The sequence below is a fragment of the Mesoplodon bidens genome, assembly GCF_964165515.1.
Source record: "Mesoplodon bidens genome assembly, chromosome: X".
Taxonomy (NCBI): domain Eukaryota; kingdom Metazoa; phylum Chordata; class Mammalia; order Artiodactyla; family Ziphiidae; genus Mesoplodon; species Mesoplodon bidens.
In genome coordinates, this window is record NC_138163.1 from 103,026,913 (window position 1) to 103,048,802 (window position 21,890).

The following is a 21,890-nucleotide window of genomic DNA, read 5'->3' on the forward strand; positions in this document are numbered from 1 at the left end:
ACCTTTTTGGGAGCATTTTGGTAGACTTATCAGCTTGCTTCTTACTGCCTTGCTTGTGCAAGCTTGGTGTGTTAGTTCAGGCTCTACAAAAATTATATGCCAAGAAAGGATTGGATATGCAAGAAATTTACTGAGAAACTACCTGTAAGCCAAAATGAAAGGAGAGGGAGCCAAAGGAGGCTGGGAGAGCCATCACAGGTTATGCAGGTCTAACTCCTTTGGAGGAGAAAGGGTAGAAGAAATCTTAGATTAAGGTACTCTTCCAAGAAAGATTTGGTGAGGCCTATTGGGAGTCCTTGAGCCAATATGGGCCTTCAGAGTCCCATATCTCATAAAAATGAGCCTGCCTTAGTAGTCCTGCTGCTTTTAGTCATGGCTGAGAGTAGCCTGTGGGAAGCATGGTGTTGATGGAAACACAGTGATGGATTCATAGTCCTGCACCTGGGATTGTCAGTCAGTCGCAATCCCTGGAATAAGAGATTGAGGGTCACATCTTAATAGCTGTCACATTTGAATTTCAGCTTTCTCTGATCTGCTAACTTTGTCCATTTACTTTCTACCATCTGAGATTTTGTTTACTTACCTAGTGTGCTGTTGCCTCCTCTCTCATTCTTTTTTTTAATTTATTCATTTATTTATTTTTGGCTGCATTGAGTGTTCGTTGCTGTGCACCAGCTTTCTCTTTAAGACTTCATGAGTATGTTTCTCTACGTTCATCCCAATTGCCACTTGGAAGTCAGTTGCGGCGAGTGGGGGCTACTCTTCGTTGCAGTGTGCGGGCTTCTCATTGTGGTGGCTTCTCTTGTTGCAGAGCACGGGCTCTAGGCACGCCGCCTTTAGAGCACAGGTTCAGTAGTTGTGGCACATGGGCTTAGTTGCTCCGCGGCATGTGGGATCTTCGCAGACCAGGGTTTGAACCCGTGTCCCCTGTATTGGCAGGCGGATTCTTAACCACTGTGCCACCAGGGAAGCCCTCTCATTCTTTTTATCTTTGTGTGTCCATGTCTTTTTAATATGTTTATTGAAATATTAGTTTGGCTTCAAGAGGTAGAAGAGAAATGCATGCATTTAGACCACTATGTTTAAATGGAATTAATGGTTTATTTTTTCACACAGTTGAATTATGATTCCCTAAATCATTATAAGCATTTATTTATTATAGCATATGAATCTCTGGTTATCCTCTCCTACAGTATAGCCCACTGTGGTCACATCATGATCACCATTTGAAACTTTATGGGAGCAACAAGAGCTAAGGACAAAGACATAAGCAGGGGCCTGTTCATTGTGGTTCTCATTCTTTTTTTTTTTTTTTTTTTGCGGTACGCGGGCCTCTCACTGTTGTGGCCTCTCCCATTGTGGAGCACAGGCTCTGGACGCACAGGCTCACTGGCCATGGCTCACGGGCCTAGCCGCTCCGCGGCACGTGGAATCTTCCCGGACCAGGGCACGAACCCGTGTCCCCTGCATCGGCAGGCGGGCTCTCAACCACTGCACCACCAGGGAAGCCCCTCATTCTTTATTGTACAGAGTTGTGGGGGAGGAGAGTGAGGGTGGTGCTTGTTAAAAGCACTACTTGGTCTTTGGCCTTGTTCCGCAGTGGGTCCAATCTAGTAGGTATGGGGTATGGGCCAGGGACCTCTTCATAAAATTAAGTACTGTAGTGATTATGAAAAGCTCCAAATGGACCAATAAGCCACATCTAAGGGGAATAGAGTTTGAGTGTAGGGTAGGAGACCTATAGTCAGATATGACTGAATTTTAGTTTTAGAAGAAGCTTTGACCATAATATAAGGATGATATTTGAGGGCTTTTGCAATAACCTGGACAAGTTAAATGATGGCCTCAATTGACTTCCAAGTGGCAATTGGGATGAACATAGAGAAACATATTCATGAAGTCTTAAATAATAGAATCAGATAACCTGGTTAATATTTGAATATCTTCTACATGGGAGGTTTGTCTGTTTTCCCCAATTAATTTACTTATTTATTCAATCTTTTTATCAGTATATTTTTTCAGCTCTTTTTTCTCTCCTCTCCTTATGGTATTCCCATTATACATATGTTAGTCTGTTAATGGTGTCTCATATTTTCTCTGAGGCTCTGTTCATTTTTTCTTCATTCTTTTTTATTCTGTATTCTTCAGATTGTATAATCTCTATCAATCTATCTTCAAATTGCTGATTCTTCTTCCAGCTCAAAATCTACTTTTGAGCACCTCTAGTAAATATTTCATTTTGGTTATTGTACTTTTAACTGTAGAATATAAATTTTGTCCTTTTTTATAATTTCTCTTTACTGATATTCTCTATTTAATAAGACATTGTCATAACATCTTTCTTTAATTCTTTAAACATGAATTTCATTTACTTCTATGAATATATTTATAATAGCTCCTTTGAACTTTTTTGATAAGTCCAACATCTGGGCCCCCTCAAAGGCAGTTTCTATTTTCTGCTTTTTTTTTTTTTTAACATGTACAAGGGTCACACTTTCCTGTCTTTTGTAAATCTCAACTTTTTGTTACAGCAACTCTGGATACTAACACCCCTCCCACACTCCAGGGCTTGTTCTTGTTTGGTTGTTTATTTGTTTAGTGACTTGCCAGTTCAGTGCAACCTCTGATGTCTCTCTTCAGAGGGAGCAGCCTTGAGAATGTGCACAACCTTCCTGACCATTAGGAATGACTATGGCTTTAATTGGGCTCTCTTTGACACTCTCTTCCCCTAATCTCCCAGTAAGATGGTCGACCTCTATTGGCATCACACTGTACTAATTGCTAGTGATTGCTCTATTGTTTTTGACAATGCCTTGTGGTATAACTTGCTCCATATTCCATTGAGCCCCTTGTCAGGGGAAGGGTTTACTAGTCTGTGAGGCTTGCCATACATTCCCCTGAGCAGAATCTCTGCTATGGAGCAAGAGCTGGGTGGAAAGGGGAACTCCTTCTCACTGTCTGCTCTACCCAGATCCTCCCTATGGAGCAAGGCTGTACAGGATTTTTTTTTTTTTGGAGGAGCGGGGGTGAACTGGTGCTCCCTCCTGGCTGCTACTACCACTCAGTATGGATCTTCCACATCAAAGCCATTGTTCACCAGATGCTAAATGTACTTGGACTAGTTCTTCAGCCTAGGAAGTTGAAGGAGATGGGAGCTACCACTGGGCTGCCGAGCCCACCTCTGTGGCTCTCCTGCAGCACAGAGCAGTGCAGGACAGGGGGGACTGACTGTACTCTTTACCAGCTGCCCCACCTGGATAATCTGTATTTAGCTGGAGTTGGGAGTGGGAAATAGGTGCTGCCATCCAGCTTCTACCACCCACTCAATATAGGCCTTCCACAGCATGGAACTATGGAAAATGGGATTTGCCAATGTTTACCAGTTGTGAAATCCACCCCAAATAGCTCTTCTATCTCAAGGAGCTGATCTATACGCAGCTGCTGAGCCACTTGGAACAGTTCCTCCTCAGGCAGAGCTATGGGGCCACAGGTGCAGTCCCTATCCTGAATGCCACAGCCTCCCACTGTTCTTACGGAGTTTCTGTAGATTTTATTGAATAAGTTCTTCTCAATTTGTTGTAAGCCTTTTGATCAATCTCCAAAGACTTTGAATGATTGTTAGTTTTGACCACCTTAATATATGTCTCTCCACGGGGGAGGTTTCCCTGCGCTCACACAGCTGTTCTGGAAGCCCTGCCTAGTCATTGTATTTTTAATGATTCTGCACCTTACAGCAAACTAGTTTTTCAAAGTTGTAATCAGGTGACTTGAATTGAAAGGACTAAACTGAGAATTTTTTGAAAGGTATTAGGATTTTATTACTGAAATTTGCTCTGATTGAACTTTAAATTTCAGCTTTTAGAAATAATACAAATAGCTTATCTATAAATTTCATCTTCGGAATTGAGTACTTGTAGACCTAAGAAGCAGTATAGCAGAGTGTTTAGAGCATAGGTACTGGGACCAGACTGCCTGGGTTCAAATCCTTGCTCTGCAGTTCATTAGTTCTGTGAATGAGTTACTTAACTGCTCTCTGCCTCAGATTCCCACATGTGTAAAATGAGTATCATCTACCTCTTAGGGTTGTTGTTAGGGTTAAATGAGCCCACATATCTAAAATACATAGAGTCTGACTCAGAAAATGTTAGGTGATGGTTATTGCTCTTGTTAGACATGTCAAAGGCAAATAATCTTCTCATCTGTGTATTATATTATGAAGGCTAATAATATTATTTTCTATAGCCAGAGATCTTGATGATATTATTTGTCTAACTAGCTATAATATGATCTTTAGTGTCCTCTAGTGGAAGAAAATTAGATGTGCTCTTTTTTTTTTAACAACTTTATTGGAGTTTAATTGCTTCACAGTGGTGTATTAGTTTCTGCTTTATAACAAAGTGAATCAGTTATACATATACATCTGTTCCCATATCCCTTCCCTCTTGCATCTCCCACCCTCCCTATCCCACCCCTCCAGGCGGTCACAAAGCTCTTTTCATAAACCTACTTCTTTTGGAATTATGTGATCATTTAACCTAGTACAATTACTCCTAAATATATAACCAAAGGCAAGATCCATGTATATAAATGGCCTTAAGAAGTTGTTAAAATTTACATGGAACTTTAAATCTTAAGTATTCTTTCAAGAGAAGACTTTTTTGGCCATGTAACTTACAATATTAAATAATATAGTACATATACTCTACAGTGACATAGAAATGTTAGACATACATTACTTTTGTTTTAAGCCAGTGTACTCAGTAGTGGGAGTACCTTGAAGTTTTTCATTTTAAGTTGTGGTAATACAATATACAGAATAACATTAGCACCCAGTTATCTGCACATAGATGGCATTTTTTGGTCATTCTCTGAAAATGCTTTAGTCAGTATGTATATGCTACCTGGAGTAGAGTGTCTCAAATTTTGTAGAGGAGCATGGGACGGCTCTTTTACTGTCCCATTTCTTAACACTCTCTGATTCAGTGATATATATGTGTGTACACATCTATATCTATATCTATATCTATATCTAGCTATCTATATATATATATGAGACAGAAGACGTAATAGACGTTGGCTGAGTGAGTTCTGTGTGCTTGGTGCTGCCTTCCATCAGGGTTGGCAAGAATATAAATCACTAGCAGTAGTACAGTTTGGGAAATGCTGAAATACTGAGGTGTGTATAGGGGCTGTTGTAAGATCACAGCGGGGTATGCCTACCTCAGCTGGGGAGACTGTTGAGGAGAACTTTGAGGCAAAGTGTGAGTAGAATTTTGAAGAATGAGTTGGTGTTTTTCAGCAGAGAAGGAAGCATACAGAGTATCAAACAGAGGGAACAGCATTTTCAAGAGCACAGAGAGCATGGGGGAGGGGGAGGGTGGAGTGGGTGTTGGTAGCTGCAGGTAGTTCAGGATGGGAGTCAGGGAAGATTATGGGAGAAGTTAGAAAGGAATGTAATATGTGTGACAGCCTCCCCCCAACAAAGGAAAAGAAAAAAGTAAACCTAAATTACTTGACTAAGAAGAAGCAGGAGAACTAGGTTCCTTTCTCAATTATGTTGCTAAATAGCTCTGTGGACCCCAGTTAAGTTGTTTGACTTAAAATCATTTTTAGAAGGCTTTCCAAGCGGAGCTGAGGGATTATAATGTCTTGGTATATAGAATGGAGAGCAATGAAGTTTTTGGAGTAATACGGTAATACCTGTTTTATTTTATTTTATTTTATTTTATTTTATTTTTTTGTGGTACGCGGGCCTCTCACTGTTGTGGCCTCCCCCGTTGCGGAGCACAGGTTTTGGAAGCGCAGGCCCAGCAGCCATGGCTCACGGGGCCCAGCCGCTCCGCGGCACGTGGGATCCTCCCAGACCGGGGCACGAACCCATGTCCCCTGCATCGGCAGGTGGACTCTCAACCACTGCGCCACCAGGGAAGCCCTATTTTATTTTTTAATAAATTTATTTTTTAATTTATTTATTATTTTTGGCTGTGTTGGGTCTTTGTTGCTGCGCGCAGGCTTTCTCTAGTTGTGGCGAGCGGGGACTAACTACTCTTCGTTGCGATGAGCAGGCTTCTCATTGCAGTGGCTTCTCTTGTTGCTGAGCAGGGACTCTAGGCACATGGGCTGCAGTAGTTATGGCACGCAGGCTCAGTAGTTGTGGCTCACGGGCTCTAGAGCTCAGGCTCAGTAGTTGTGGCACATGGGCTTAGTTGCTCCGTGGCATGTGAGATCTTCCCTGACCAGGGCTCAAACCCGTGTCCCCTGCATTGGCAGGTGGATTCTTAACCATTGTGCCACTAGGGAAGTCTGATAATAGTTGTTTTATTTATAAAACTATGATGACAGTTTAATGAGTAGAATGAAAAGAAAGAACTGGAGGTAAAGAAACCCATTAGAAGATCTTTGCTGTGATCCAGACAAGAATCCATGAGGGCTGAAGCTAGGATAAGTGCAGGAAGGGGCAAATTGTTTTGACAGGTGTTGCAGAAATAGAATGGGCAGGTTTGGGCAGCTGCATATAGGAAGTGGAGGAGAAGTAGTAGCTGGTGTGAGGATGACTCCAGGAGTTGTCTAGAAGAATAATGATGCTGGTAGTCAGTAGGTCACACACATGCAGCTATGTGGATTCTGTTTTACTTTTTATTTTAACCAGTGTCATTATTAGACACTTCAACTATACCTGCTTTTTACCTTTTTCCCCCAAATAATTCTTTGGTCAACTTCAGATTCAGTTCCTTATGAGCTATATTACGTGGTTTCCAAAAAAATTGTAGATGAAAAATTTCGAAGTAAAAGTAAGTTTAGAACTATGCAGTAGTGTGGTTTAGTAATTGGATGTTCATGTTGCCAACTTCTTGCCATCAAACTTGATTTGATTGGCATTTGGTAAAGGTAGGAAAGAATTATTTCCACCAAAAATGGTCAAAGGGAAAGGAAACAAACCTTACTGTGCACATGCTCTATGTCATGCACCATGGCAAGCACTTTCACATACTTTATTAATCATCCAGGGCTAACTGCAACCAGTATGGGAGCTATTCTCTTACTTTTTCCATTTTATAGATGAGGAAACTGATGTTTAGAGTTATAACAGCTACTAAGTAATGGAGATAAGATTTAAAGACAGGCCTTTTGACTACAGATCTGTTGCTCTATTATATCATAATGCCTCCGGACAGAAGAGTGTTAGCATTTGAAAGGATAAGTGCTAGATCTGTGGAAATAGGTGACCAACCATCCCGGTTTGCCTGGGACTGAGGGCAGGTTCTTGGGACACAGAACTTTCAGTGCTACAACTGGAAAGTCCTAGGCAAACTAGGATGTGTTGGTACTCTTTCTGGAAAAGTCACTTACATGAAATAAGCCATTATCTAGAATGACCTGAATAAGGAATTGTTTGTATTTGTTTCCCAAAATATTGAGACATGAAATAGGCCTTTTGTTACTAAGTGACAAATGATTAAGTGAAGAGGAATTAAGGCCCTACCTGACTTCCTTCTCTTGTTTTCACCGGCTCTGCCTTGCTGGGATTGCACTAAACTGTATGTGGATCAGATGCTAGAGGCCTCTGTTTCTATCTCAATTTTTAAGGAAACGTATGTTTTACCCATTCCAAGTCTGATGAAATGGCAAAAGAGCTATTGAGAAAAACATCAAGAAAAAGGTAGATTGATTGTAAATGTACATTCTTTAAAGAGTAAGGAAATACATATTCTGGCATTCAACCTACAACAACTAGGGAAACCCCTTAGCATAAATATAAAGTATATTTATTTTATGTATGTAAACATTATATTCCAATAAGTAAACAATTTATACTGTTTTGATATCAAGATGGGAAACAGGAAATTGGGCCACATGGAATGTCCCCAAGAGAATGTTCTGTAATTTTTCAAAAAAAGAAGAAAAGCACACTTTGTGATAGTTTCATGCATTTCACAGAGCTAGGCTTGGGGTAGAAGCTAAAATAATATGAGGGATTTACTTACTTTTTTATCTAAGTAATGGTTATCCTCAAATTGTGCCCATTATGTGGGTGTATAAGGAGGCACTAGCTTCTATGGCTTTCCGGTCTCAACAGTGCTCTTGTGGCCACCATGAGATGGGTTAGATGATTATCTGTCATGATCTTGATCCTTGGACATCAGTTTCTAGATCAATCCCTTGGGCTTTTCCTTCCCTTAAATTTTACCACAAAATCTTTATCACTATCACTGTAACAGATTTAGAAAATGGTTTCTGGCCAAATAAGTTAAAAATTGCTGATATAGAGAGCTTCCACTTTTTCAGGTACTTAAGTATGCTACTTCCTGGTTTTGTAGAACAGATTAAATGAAGATAGTTTATTCTAAGGGTAAAGCAGTGTATTATTTACTTAAAATTTTATTAAAACAAGGAGAAATATGGCCTTTTCAGAATTCCCCATGTTTCCTTAGTCCAGAGTTTCACTGTGTACAGAAAGCATCCTTTCCTCTTTGCTACTTTGAACTACTATCAGTGATTCTACTACTATTCTTTGAAGCTGCTTGATGAGTTTTTTAAAATTAAGATTACAAGGCAAATGATTTAAAGGTACACATACTCCTTAGCCATTTGCAGCTATCCATATAAATCTGGGTTTGGGCAGTAGACCAACAAAATAAAATATAGAAATAATTTTGGCAGTTGAGGTCATGAGTCTCCAGGGTTATGCATAATCCCGAATATCAAGTTGTTATTTATCAAAACTATTAGCTAGTTGTTTTTTTTGTTTTTGTTTTTAAATTTATTTTTGGCTGTGTTTGGCTTCATTTCTGTGCAAGGGCTTTCTCTAGTTGTGGCAAGCGGGGGCCACTCTTCATCGCAGTGTGCGGGCCTCTCACTATCTAGGCCTCTCTTGTTGCGGAGCACAGGCTCCAGACGCACAGGCTCAGTAATTGTGGCTCATGGGCCCAGTTGCTCCGTGGCATGTGGGATCTTCCCAGACCAGGGCTCGAACCCGTGTCCCCTGCATTGGCAGGCAGATTCTCAACCACTGCGCCACCAGGGAAGCCCTAGCTAGTTGTTTTTATTGATCTTTTTCAAAATAAGTGTCATACATTTGTACTTAGTTTTTACTATAAATCTGTTTTTTTCTTATCATGAGATTTGTTTACAGGATTCTACTGCTGGATGCTGGAAACTCATATTATTAAAAAAATGTTATGATACTTATTTCACTATGCCATAGAGAATTTTGGCCTCAGTCATTCTTTTATTTGTATATTAAACACTATAAATTGCTTTCTGGGGAGAATTTTGGTCCTGCTGGCAGTATTTCCTCGGCACGCCCCATTCTGCAGAAAGGAAGTGTGGGAGGAAGTGGGTAGTAAGGAAGCCCGTCCTACCACATATCCTTGTTGAACTCCTCAGCTGGAAGTAAATAAAAATAGAAGGTAAATAAAGGTGTCCCCTGCTTTGTTGAAAGTTCATGTCACAGCACTTTGCTTTTACAAAAGACCTACATTAGTACCTGTTTTCACTAACTGAAAAAAAATCTGAAGAGAATTTTTGCTTTTATGAAAAAAGATAATTGCTTCTTCACTTCATGTCATTTTGGCATATAGAAGGTTTCATAGAAACACTCTACTTTCGGGTAGTGGGGGAAACCTGTGTAGATAACATATTTAGGAAAATGTGAAATACAAGATATGTGAATAACGTTTTTTTAGTTAGACATATTAGTTGAATTCCTATCTTATTGCAATAACTTTTTTCTTTTTTAAACTTTATTGAATAAAAATTTATTTAAGTGTACAGTCCAAAGACGTAATATATATACAATGAGGTTTTTTTAATTAAAAAATAATTTTTTATACAACAGGTTCTTATTAGTTATCCATTTTATACATATTACTCTATATATGTGAATCCCAATCTCCCAATTCATCCCACCACCACCACCCCTCCCCCGCCACTTACCCACTTTGGTGTCCATACATTTGTTCTCTACAGCTGTGTCTCAGTTTCTGCCCTGCAAACTGGTTCATCTGTACCATTTTTCTAGGTGCTACATATATGCATTAATACGCGATATTTGTTTTTCTGACTTACTTCACTCCGTATGACAGTCTCTAGATCCATCCACGTCTCAACAAATGACCCAATTTCATTCCTTTTTATGGCTGAGTAATATTCCATTGTATATATGTACCACATCTTCTTTATCCATTCGTCTGTCGATGGGCATTTAGGTTGCTTCCATGACCTGGCTATTGTAAATAGTGCTGTAGTGAACACTGGAGTGCATGTGTCTTTTTGAATTATGGTTTTCTCTGGGTAAATGCCCAGTAGTGGGATTGCTGGGTCATATGGCAATTCTATTTTCAGTTTTTTAAGGAACCTCCATACTGTTCTCCATAGTGGCTGTATCCATTTACATTCCCACCAACAGTGCAAGAGGGTTGCCTTTTCTGCACACCCTCTCCAGCATTTGTTGTTTGTAGATTTTCTGATAATGCCCATTCTAACTGGTGTGAGGTGATATCTCATGGTATTGAGCTGCATGAGCTGTTTATATATTTTGGAGGTTAATCCTTTGTCCGTTGATTCCTTTGCAAATATTCCCTCCCATTCTTAGGGTTGTCTTTTCATCTTGCTTGTAGTTTCCTTTGCTTTGCAAAAGATGTGAAGTTTCATTAGGTCCCATTTGTTTATTTTTGTTTTTATTTCCATTACTCTAGGAGGTGGATCAAAAAAGATCTTGCTGTGATTTATGTCAAAGAGTGTTCTTCCTATGTTTTCCTCTAAGAGTTTTATAATGTCTAGTCTTACATTTAGGTCTCTAATCCATTTTGAGTTTGTTTTTGTGTATGGTGTTAGGGAGTGTTCTAATTTCATTCTTTTACATGTAGCTGTCTAGTTTTCCCAGCACCACTTACTGAAGAGACTGTCTTTTCTCCATTGTATATCCTTGCCTCCTTTGTCATAGATTAGTTGACCATAGGTGCGTGGGATTATCTCTGGGCTTTCTATCCTGTTCCATTGATCTGTATTTCTGTTTTTGTGCCAGTACCATACTGCCTTGATTACTGTAGCTTTGTAGTATAGTCTGAAGTCAGGGAGACTGATTCCTCCAGCTCCGTTTTTTTCCCTCAAGACTGCTTTGGCTATTCGGGGTCTTCTGTGTTTCCATACAAATTTTAAGATTTTTTGTTCTAGTTCCGTAAAAAATGCCATTAATAATTTGATAGGGAGTGCATTGAATCTGTAGATTGCTTTCTGTAGTATAGTCATTTTCACAATATTGATTCTTCCAATCCAAGAACATGGTATATCTCTCCATCTGTTTGTGTCATCTTTGATTTCTTTCATCCGTGTCTTATAGTTTTCTGCATACATGTCTTTTGTCTCCCTAGGTAGGTTTATTCCTAGGTATTTTATTCTATTTGTTGCAGTGGTAAATGGGAGTGTTTCCTTAATCTGTCTTTCAGATTTTTCATCATTAGTGTATAGGAATGCAAGAGATTTCTGTGCATTAATTTTGTATCCTGCAACTTTACCAAATTCATTGATTAGCTCTAGTAGTTTTCTGGTGGCATCTTTAGGATTCTCTATGTATAGTATCATGTCATCTGCAAACAGTGACAGTTTTACTTCTTCTTTTCCAATTTGTATTCCTTTTATTTCTTTTTCTTCTCTGATTTCCATGGCTAGGACTTCCAAAACTATGTTGAGTAATAGTGGTGAGAGTGGACATCCTTGTCTTGTTCCTGATCTTAGAGGAAATGCTTTCAGTTTTTCACTGTTGAGAATGATGTTTGCTGTGGGTTTGCCATATATGGCCTTTATTATGTTGAGGTAGGTTCCGTCTATGCCCACTTTCTGGAGAGTTTTTACCATAACTGGGTGTTGAATTTTGTCAAAAGCTTTTTCTGCATCTATTGAGATGATCATTTGGTTTTTATTCTTCAGTTTGTTAATATGGTGTATTACATTGATTGATTTGTGTATATTGAAGAATCCTTGCATCCCTGGAATAAATCCCACTTGATCATGGTGTATGATCCTTTTAATGTGTTGTTGGATTCTGTTTGCTAGTATTTTGTTGAGGATTTTTGCATCTATATTCATCAGTGATATTGATCTGTAATTTTCTTTTTTTGTAGTATCTTTGTCTGGTTTTGGTTTCAGGGTGATGGTGGCCTCATAGAATGAGTTTGGGAGTGTTCCTTCCTCTGCCATTTTTTGGAAGAGTTTGAGAACGATGGGTGTTAGCTCTTCTCTAAATGATAGAGTTCTCCTTTGAAGCCATCTGGTCCTGGCCTTTTGTTTGTTGGAAGATTTTAAATCACAGTTTCAATTTCATTAATTGTGATTGGTGTGTTCATATTTTCTATTTCTTCCTGGTTCAGTCTTGGAAGGTTATACCTTTCTAAGACTTTGTCCATTTCTTCCAGGTTGTCCATTTTATTGGCATATTGCTTGTAGTAGTCTCTTAGGATGCTTTGTATTTCTGCGGTGTCTGTTGTAACTTCTCCTTTTTCATTTCTAATTTTACTGATTTGAGTCTTCTCACTCTTTTTCTAGATAAGTCTGGCTAAAGGTTTATCAATTTTGTTTATCTTCTCTAAGAACCAGCTTTTAGTTTTATTGATCTTTGCTCTTGTTTTATTTGTTTCTATTTCATTTATTTCTGCTGTGATCTTTATGATTTCTCTCCTTCTGCTAACTTTGGGTTTTGTTTGTTCTTCTTTCTCTAGTTCCTTTAGGTGTAAGGTTAGATTGTTTATTTGAGATTGTTCTTGTTTCCTGAGGTAGGCTTGTATGGCTGTAAACTTCCCTCTTAGAACTGCTTTTGCTGCATCCCATAGGTTTAGGATTGTCATGTTTTCATTGTCGTTTGTCTCTAGGTATTTTTTGATATCCTCTTTGATTTCTTCAGCGATCCTTTGGTTATTTCGTAGCGTATTGTGTAGCCTCCATGTGTTTCTCTTTTTTTCGGTTTTTTCCCTGTAATTCATTTCTAATCTCATAGCATTGTGGTCAGAAAAGATGCTTGATATGATTTCAATTTTCTTAAATTTACTGAGGCTTGATTTGTGACCCAACATGTGATCTATCCTGGAGAATATTCCCTGCGCACTTGAGAAGAAAGTGTAATCTGCTGTTTTTGGCTGGAATGTCCTATAAATATCAATTAAATCTCTCTGGTCTGTTGTGTCATTTAAAGCTTGTGTTTCCTTATTAATTTTCTTTTCGGATGATCCTTCCATTGGTGTAAATGAGGTGTTAAAGTCCCCTACTATTATTGTGTTACTGTCGTTTTCATCTTTTATAGCTGTTAGCAGTTGCCTTATGTATTGTGGTGCTCCTATGTTGGATGCATATATATTTATAATTGTTATATCTTTTTCTTGGATTGAACCCTTGCTCATGACGTAGTGTCCTTCCTTGTCTCTTGTAACATTGTTTATTTTTAAGTCTGTTTTATCTGATATGAGTATTGCTATTCCAGCTTTCTTTTGATTTCCATTTGCATGGAATATCTTTTTCCATCCCCTCACTTTCAGTCTGTATGTGTCCCTAGGTCTGAAGTGGGTCTCTTGTAGACAGCATTTATATGGTTCTTGTTTTTGTATCCATTCAGTGAGTCTGTGTCTTTTGGTTGGAGCATTTAATCCATTCATGTTTAAGGTAATTATCGATATGTACGTTCCTGTGACCATTTTCTTTATTGTAATGTGTTTGTTTTTATAGGTCCTTTTCTTCTGTTTTGTTTCCCACTTAGAGAATTCCTTTAGAATTTGTTGTAGAGCTGGTTTGGTGGTGCTGAATTCTCTTAGCCTTTTCTTGTCTGTAAAGCTTTTTATTCCTCCATTGAATCTGAATGAGATCCTTGCCGGGCAGAGTAATCTTTGTTGTAGGTTCTTCCCTTTTATCACTTTAAATATGTCATGCCACTCCCTTCTGGCTTGTAGAGTTTCTGCTGAGAAATCAGCTGTTAACCTTATGGGAGTTCCCTTGTATGTTATTTGTCATTTTTCCCTTGCTGCTTTCAGTAATTTTTTTTCTTTGTCTTTAATTTTTGTCAGTTTGATTACTGTGTGTCTTGGCATGTTTTTCCTTGGGTTTACCCTGCCTGGGACTCTCTGCGCTTCCTGGACTTGGGTGGCTGTTTCCTTTCCCACGTTAGGGAAGTTTTTCACTATAATCTCTTGAAATATTTTCTCAGGTCCTTTCTCTGTCTCTCTTCTTCTTCTTGGACCCCTATAATGTGAATGTTGTTGTGTTTAATGTTGTCCCAGATGTCTCTTAGGCTGTCTTCATTTCTTTTCACTCGTTTTTCTTTATTCTGTTCCACAGCAGTGAATTCCACCATTCTGTCTTCCAGGTCACTTATCCGTTCTTATGCCTCAGTTATTCTGCTATTGATTCCTTCTAGTGTACATTTCATTTCAGTTATTTTATTGTTCATCTCTGTTTGTTTGTTGTTTAATTCTTCTAGGTCTTTGTTAAACATTTCTTGCATCTTCTCGATCTTTGCCTCCATTTTTTTTTTGAGGTGTTGGATCATCTTCACTGTCATTCTGTTTTCTTTTTCTGGAAGGTTGTCTATCTCCACTTCATTTAGTTGTTTTTTGGGGGGGTTTTATCTTGTTCCTTCATCTGGTACATAGCCCTCTGCCTTTTCATCTTGTCTCTCTTTCTGTGAATGTGTCACAGTGAGTTTAAATATATACACTCTATTATCCCACAGAGTTCCTTCAGCTCCTAACATATACTTTTTTTTAAGACTTTAATATTGAAAAGTAATTGAGGTATAAACTGATATATCTCCAATTTTCTTTTATAAAGTTAGGAGTACCATTTTGAAATAGGTATCTGGGTTTTATAAGAGTAAAATGCCCCCATCTTTTTCCCTTTTGTAAAACTCTTTTGGTTTACATTTCCCAAAATGAACAGCAACCCAGGAATTGTACCTTCTAGAGGTGTTTAGAACATTGTATTTCTACTTTTATCATGTACAAAATATGATCTTAATAATGGTCCATCATATATTTGAGAAAAACTCCAATGCTGGAACTTTATGTTGTTTGGATTTCAGTCATCTCTGCCTTTTTCCTTTATCCATGTAATTAACATCTTTCTATTTTTATTAGTTGAGTTCAGAACACATTCTCACCAAATTCATGGTTGAGTAACTCCTTGAATAGATGACTCAGAGTTATATCTTGTAAGAGACATATAATTTGGTTTCATTTTAACCTAATGTTGGTTCTTATGTAAGAATGTTTTGAAGCACATGTTCTTCTTTCAGGACATTTTAACACCTCAGAAGATAAATATTATAAAGATCATTGAATTGGTCACCTGTAATCTTTATTAATATCTAATTAATAAGCTAAATGAATTATAGTACTTCAGTATTGATTAAGAATGACCTGGAGTTGTTTTAAATGTAAGTCCCTAGGAAATAAATGACACTTTAGATAATTATTTACCAAACTCATCCTAATGAAGAGTGAGAAGGAAGACAAATAGTTCTTACAGCAGTTGGCTTTATTATAATTTCCTGCTGATAGTTGTTGATAATACATCAAATATAGTGTTGAATTTAGTTTAAATTTGGTATTCAACTGGGCAGGCTGCTTTAATAAATTTATTACACTTATGAGAACTGTAAATTCTTTGGGAAATATATTACCAAAACCCCAGTAATTTGTAAATGCTTAATGTAGTCAAGATTGATTTTTAACTAATTTATTTGCCTATTTAAGAACAATTTACATCAGTCAAACATCCTCAATTAATGGTATGCTCCTTATTTTCTTTATCCACCTGAGAGATGAGATTTTAGGCCATAAGATTGTATTAAATTGGCAAGAATTCAAAGAAATTAGAAGCTGCTTGGATTTCTGTTTGTATGTGAAAAAAGATAATAAAATGTGCTAGTAAAATGTGTAAAAGATCAAGGAAATAATGACTTTCCCATTAACCCAGGTTGGTGTGGTGCCCTGTCTGGGCCTCTGGTCATCCACTAGTTGAGAAGGTAAACTTTCTTGATTTATAGGAAGGTGGCCTCATTAAAGCCAACTGACCTGTATTATTGCCAAAGGCAGCTGGTATCTTTAGTCTTCAAATTGGTTATTAGTTAAAGGCTGAGCTCAGCAGCAGAATTTGACTTGGCTGCTCTAATCCTTCCAAGGTTCTGCTTGGTTCCCTTTCTTAAAATATCACATGGTCATTAATTTCAGCACATCAAGGAAAAAATGTTGAATCAATAATGACTTTTATTTAGCTATTTTGTTATTAATATTGATTCAGATGAACACATTAATACTTGTCCTAATTATTTTATGACTAGATTGGAACATTCTTTATGTGCATTTGGAGCCTGGGTCAGCTCTTAGTGCATTTTAACTGTTGAGTTTCTAACAGAAATTGGAAATTCTTTGGAAACAAATTAGAATACTTATATATTTATTAGTAAAAAAATCAGTGTCTAATTTCTGATTATCACTGGTGACAGTGCAGCTGAAATATGCTGGTTCTTTAGCAGTCTTGATAGCTTGTCACCCAAGTCAGTGTTACCACATTAACACTCTTATATGATTGGATCTTAAGGGCACATATAAAAACTACATAGCCCCAGGACCCATTGTGGTATCATGTAGAGAGCACTGGAATTCAGTTATTAGCTCTGCTTCCTCTACTTACTACTTGTGTGATCTCAACCGCTTATGTATCTCACTGAACCCGGGGCCTCAGTTTCTTCCTTTGTAAAGTGAAACTAGATATACCTACAGGGTTATTATAATTATTAAATGAGGACTTACAGAGGAACACTTAAAATCCCAGATATTATGCTGCATAGTCTAAGGTCATTCAATAAATTTTGAAGGGTCCAAAGGGCTGCTATACAGTGGATGTTGACTACCCTTTTTGTGTTTGGTAGATTAAGCAAGATAAAACAATTAAAAACTACCAAACAAGTAAAGGATTTAGATTAACAATAGGGAAGAAATTCCAGATTTAGTTATTAAGTGATGGATTTGGGTTATTAAAAGCTGTAGAGTTTACTTCTTTGGAAGTGCTTTTTAAAAACACTTCTGTTTGGACATAGACTTACAGACATAGAAAGCAAACTTATGGTTACCAGAGCGGGTAACAGGGGGTACGGGGGGGAAGAGATAAATTAGGAGTTTGCGATTAACATGTACACACTACTATATATAAAATAAATAAATAACAAGGACCTACTGTTTAGCACAGGGAACTATATTCAATATCTTCTAATAACCTATAATGGAAAAGAATCTGAAAGAGAATATATATATGTATATATTTATAACTGAATCACTTTGCTGTACACCTGAGACTAACACAACACTGTAAATTAACTATACTTCACTTTTTAAAAAAATCTGTTTAGATTCTTTTTGGAATGACTGAATGACTTTACAGATAGTTGTGTAAGAAACGCAGAAGAACTCACAATTAAGAGGATAATAATTAAAGCAAGTCAATTTATCCAGAGCTGCACCATTCTAATTTGGTAGCCAGTAGCCACATGTGGCTATTGAGCACTTGAAATACAACTGCTCCCAACTGAGATGTGCTATAAGTATAAAACACACTGGATCTCAAAGACTTAGTACAAAAAGAGAATGTAACATATTTCATTAATACTTTTTAATGTGACTATATGTTGAAATAATAATACTTTGGATATATTGGATTGCATAAAATATGTTAAAATAAATTTCACCTGTTTTACTTTTTAATGTGGCTACTGAAAAAATTTTAATTGTATATGTGGTTTGCATTATATTTCTGTTGGGTGATGCTGAACTAAATCCTTATTGAATGATTCTGTGAAAGCTGACTCTTAAATTTGACCTTTAAATCTCAGATATTAAGGATGAGATTGTTGCTCCAATGCTAAGAATGTCAGAAAGCATTCCTTTCCTCAGTCACATTTGTAAATACCCAACTTATTTTTTTTTTCTTTTGCTGTACGCGGGCCTCTCACTGCTGTGGCCTCTCCCGTTGCGGAGCACAGGCTCCGGACATGCAGGCCCATCGGCCATGGTTCACGGGCCCAGCCGCTCCGCAGCACGTGGGATCCTCCCAGACCGGGGCACGAACCCGTGTCCCCCTCATCGGCAGGCGGACTCTCAACCACTGTGCCATCAGGGAAGCCCCCAACTTATTTTTGACCCCATGGTCAAATTAGCTTGCTACAGAGTCGTGGCACTCTGAAAGTGGCATCTGACTTTTAAAAGGTAGCATGAAAAATTCTCCTATTCCAAGAACAACTAATAGTAAAATGAATAATAAATACTTTTCAGGAAAATTCTTTTTAAAACAGACCGTCTGAAACAGCTTTCCTAACTCTCCCTCATTTGAGGGGCAGACTGAAAGGTAGACCCTGGAGGACATAGTTGTTCTACTGTTGTCGGACAGCTCGAACTTCTTAGGAAACTGGTAGGAGTAGTAGTTCTCATGCCATATAGTGGGGCTGATTCAATTGAAGTGTGTTTCTCCAATTTTGATCAGAAGATCAAATATTACTTTCCATATTACTAGTGCCCCTTTTAAAAGAAAATAAATTGATGAAATATATATAGGCACATAGTTAAATATAGGGGCACTAAACATAGAAGTAGATTATTTTTTAAATCTTTAAAGATTTCCCTGCAAAATTACAAAATGAAAAAATACAAGGAAGAGTGGAGGAGTTACCAGTCACTATAGATAAAGTAGAACTTCAAAACAGCCATGGTAACTGTGGGTCAGGTGACTCAAAGGAATGTTCTGAGCTAGTATCTATAAGCAGCCAGATAATCACAATTTCAAATCATATTATTATATTATCATCTACTTTCGAATTCCTTCCTAGTCTGCTTCATGAGCTGATTTGTAGGAAAATACTATTTTTAGTTTGCTATATCAGCAAGGAGTTAATAACAGTTAATACATACATCTTTAATTCACATTCACATCTAAAAGAAACATTTTGAGCTTAACATTCTTGGAATCCATAGTTTGAATGCATATATGGTGCATTAATGTTTTATAAACTGTGATTTTCTATTTGGGCTATTTAATACACCCATATAATTGATACTTGAATTATGGAAAATGGTGCCACAGCTATCCTAGATGTAGGCCATCTTTTGCATCATTGCCCTTATAAGTTCAAATACATTTTTATGTTGTTAGTTTTGTGCTATTCAATCAGTGTTCGGATTTTAGTCCCTGAAATGTCAGACCTGGTGATATTTAAATTGTTTTAATCTTTGAAGGTAGGGTCCCCAGCAGTCCTTCTTTCATTTTGAGGGTGGGTAAAGTGATAAGAGACTAGACCAGGAGCATGTTCAGCTATATACCAAGCAGACATGTGCGTGTCAAAGAGAAGGGGTCTTTAGAGCGTCCGTTTCTACTTATGATTTTTCAGTATAACAAATGTGGCACATGACAAATGGTGAATATGGGGGTTGAAACACACTGTAGTTACATAAAAGGGGCAAAATTTAAAATAAACTGAAAACAGGAGAAAAGACCAGTTTTCGTTGTGGCAAACACTAAATCTCTCTTTACTTGACTCCAGTGTCAGAGCACTGAATTAAAATCAGACATTTAGCAGAATAGGAAGAAATGGAAAGAGAGAAACTAAGGTGAAAACAGAAGATATGAAAAGGGTGACTTCCAGTAAAACGAGAAGCTGGAGATAAACATTAAAATGAGTACTAAAACTCCTAAGCTTTTCATAGAATCAGAAGGCAGAACAATCTTAAAGAGAGAGAAAAAACTGTGCAGGCATCTGATTTATGTCGTCTGGCTTTTCAGCCTGGTCCTCCAGCGCACTTGTCAAAAGCCTTCCCCATAGTTATGACTTCCGAGCGCAAAAGCCACACCTCTTCACACCTCTCCACACCTCTCGTCCGCTGGAGGTGGAGACCATGTTTCATTTGTCTCTCATTTCTTCCTTCACAATGAACACTGAAGCACCTTAACCCCCTCAGCCCCACAGTGCTGCACTCCACACAGTCCTTTCACATCCATTCTTTCATTTGAATCTTGTTGCTGCCCTCTTAAGTTGTAGACTGTGCAGGTCCTGCATGACCTATCACATCACCCATTTCATTTGCCATAAGGAAGGCATTTTGTAGAGGTTAGCAGTCAGCTGGCAAGTAGTAGTGACAGGGGCTGGACTGGCACCAAGTTTTCCAACTCCAGATCCTGTGGGATTTTCATCACTGCCATTTACAAACACACAGTGTTCTCTTTAAAACAACTGCAAAAACAGACAAACAAATCAAACCTTCTTTGACCCTGCTATTCCTTTCTTATTACCAGGATCATGTCTAAACACACCATGGCATCGTGGAAGGACTGACTTTGGAGTTAGACAGGCCAGGGCTCAAAACCTACCCCTTGTAATAGCTGTGTGATCTTGAACAAGTTTCAAAGTCTCAGTTTCCTCATCTGTAAAATACCTACCTCACAGGCTTGTTGGGACATTAAATGACAATGACCATATTAAGTACTTAGACCAGTGAGAGATACGATAAATCTAAATTTATTATATAATTGTTGTCTGCATCCTGACTTTGAACCTGACCTCTCCACAGAATTTGATCTTAGAACATTTATGGTCTTTTCTGGTTGAATCTTACAGCCTTTTCTCAGCCTTCTCCAACTACTTATGCCTTAATTCCCCTTATTTCCTTGAGTTTCTTAATAATGTATTATTGATTCTTCCTTTTCTGGTGGCTTCTCTTTGTCATATTTACTGACTTCTTTTCCTCACCTATACCTTGTGTAAATTTTCTAAGGTTCCTTCTGCAGCCATTGCTCTTGTTGACAAGACTAAGTTGAATTAGCAAATCAGAGAGGAGATAATGTTATCTCTTCTGCTTTGTGCAATATATCCTTAACCTTCGTTCTTTACCTGTCTCCCTTCTACTTCCAAATATAAAAAGTGTCACATTGGATTTTATTCATTGGCAAGCAGGTAAAACTCCAGCAGTGTTAACACAGGAAGGCTTTAATTATCTCATTCCATGTAGACATGGCAAGTGATACCTATGCCTAAACTATTTTTGTGTGATGGCGATGATGATGATGATAATGGTGATTAGCGTGACAATGAGGATATTAACACTTTTATTTTCCAAATAGTATTGTGTAACTTACACAGTAGTGTTACCTACATTATCTGAATTTGTTCTTGAAAATAACACTGTGGGTAGTGCCCTGAATTATCCAACACATTTTATAGATGATGTAAAAAAAATTCTGACTTTGACGTTGGGAGTAGTGCCTTTTCTGTTTAACCATACTATCTTTTTGCCCCCTATTCCATGTAACTTCCCTGATGTGTGTCTATAAATGCTAGATTTTAGGCTAAAGAATAAACATCATATTCTTAGGCAATTTAGGGAAAACTAAGAAAAAGAAGTAAAATTCAAGACAGCAAATTGAGTTACTTATTAGCTGATCAAGAAAGAGTTATAAATTTTGAAACCTGTTTACAAGAGTTTGAGGAAAGTGTGCTATTTACATTTCTTATTAATAAGAGCTGACTCTAATGTATATAGATTTAAGCTGGCAAGAAATATGAGCAAGTTATATTGTCAAAGATTTTAAAGGACAAAAAGTTAAGCTTAGCTTGAATGGGGGATTTCATCTCTATAGTTAGAGAAGTCTTCATGTTACCATAGATCACATCCATTCATTCATCATTCACTCTGATTGTCTTTTGATCCTACCTAACAAAATGTTATGTGTTTGTTTTGCAGATCTAAAGCGGGAAGCCAGTATCTGTCATATGCTGAAACATCCCCACATTGTAGAGTTATTGGAGACATATAGCTCAGATGGAATGCTTTACATGGTTTTTGAATTGTGAGTGTACATTCTCTTTT

General features: G+C 37.7%; 1 protein-coding gene across 7 annotated transcripts in view; it reads left to right on the forward strand.

The window, feature by feature from the left end:
- CASK (calcium/calmodulin dependent serine protein kinase) overlaps positions 1-21,890 on the forward strand; it is a 392,946-nt gene that overhangs the window by 133,081 nt on the left and 237,975 nt on the right. For all 7 annotated transcript variants that reach the window (XM_081222810.1, XM_081222812.1, XM_081222813.1 and 4 more), the window contains exon 3: positions 21,765-21,870. In XM_081222810.1, coding sequence (XP_081078936.1) covers positions 21,765-21,870 — 106 coding nt within the window. The remainder of the gene's footprint in view (positions 1-21,764; positions 21,871-21,890) is intronic.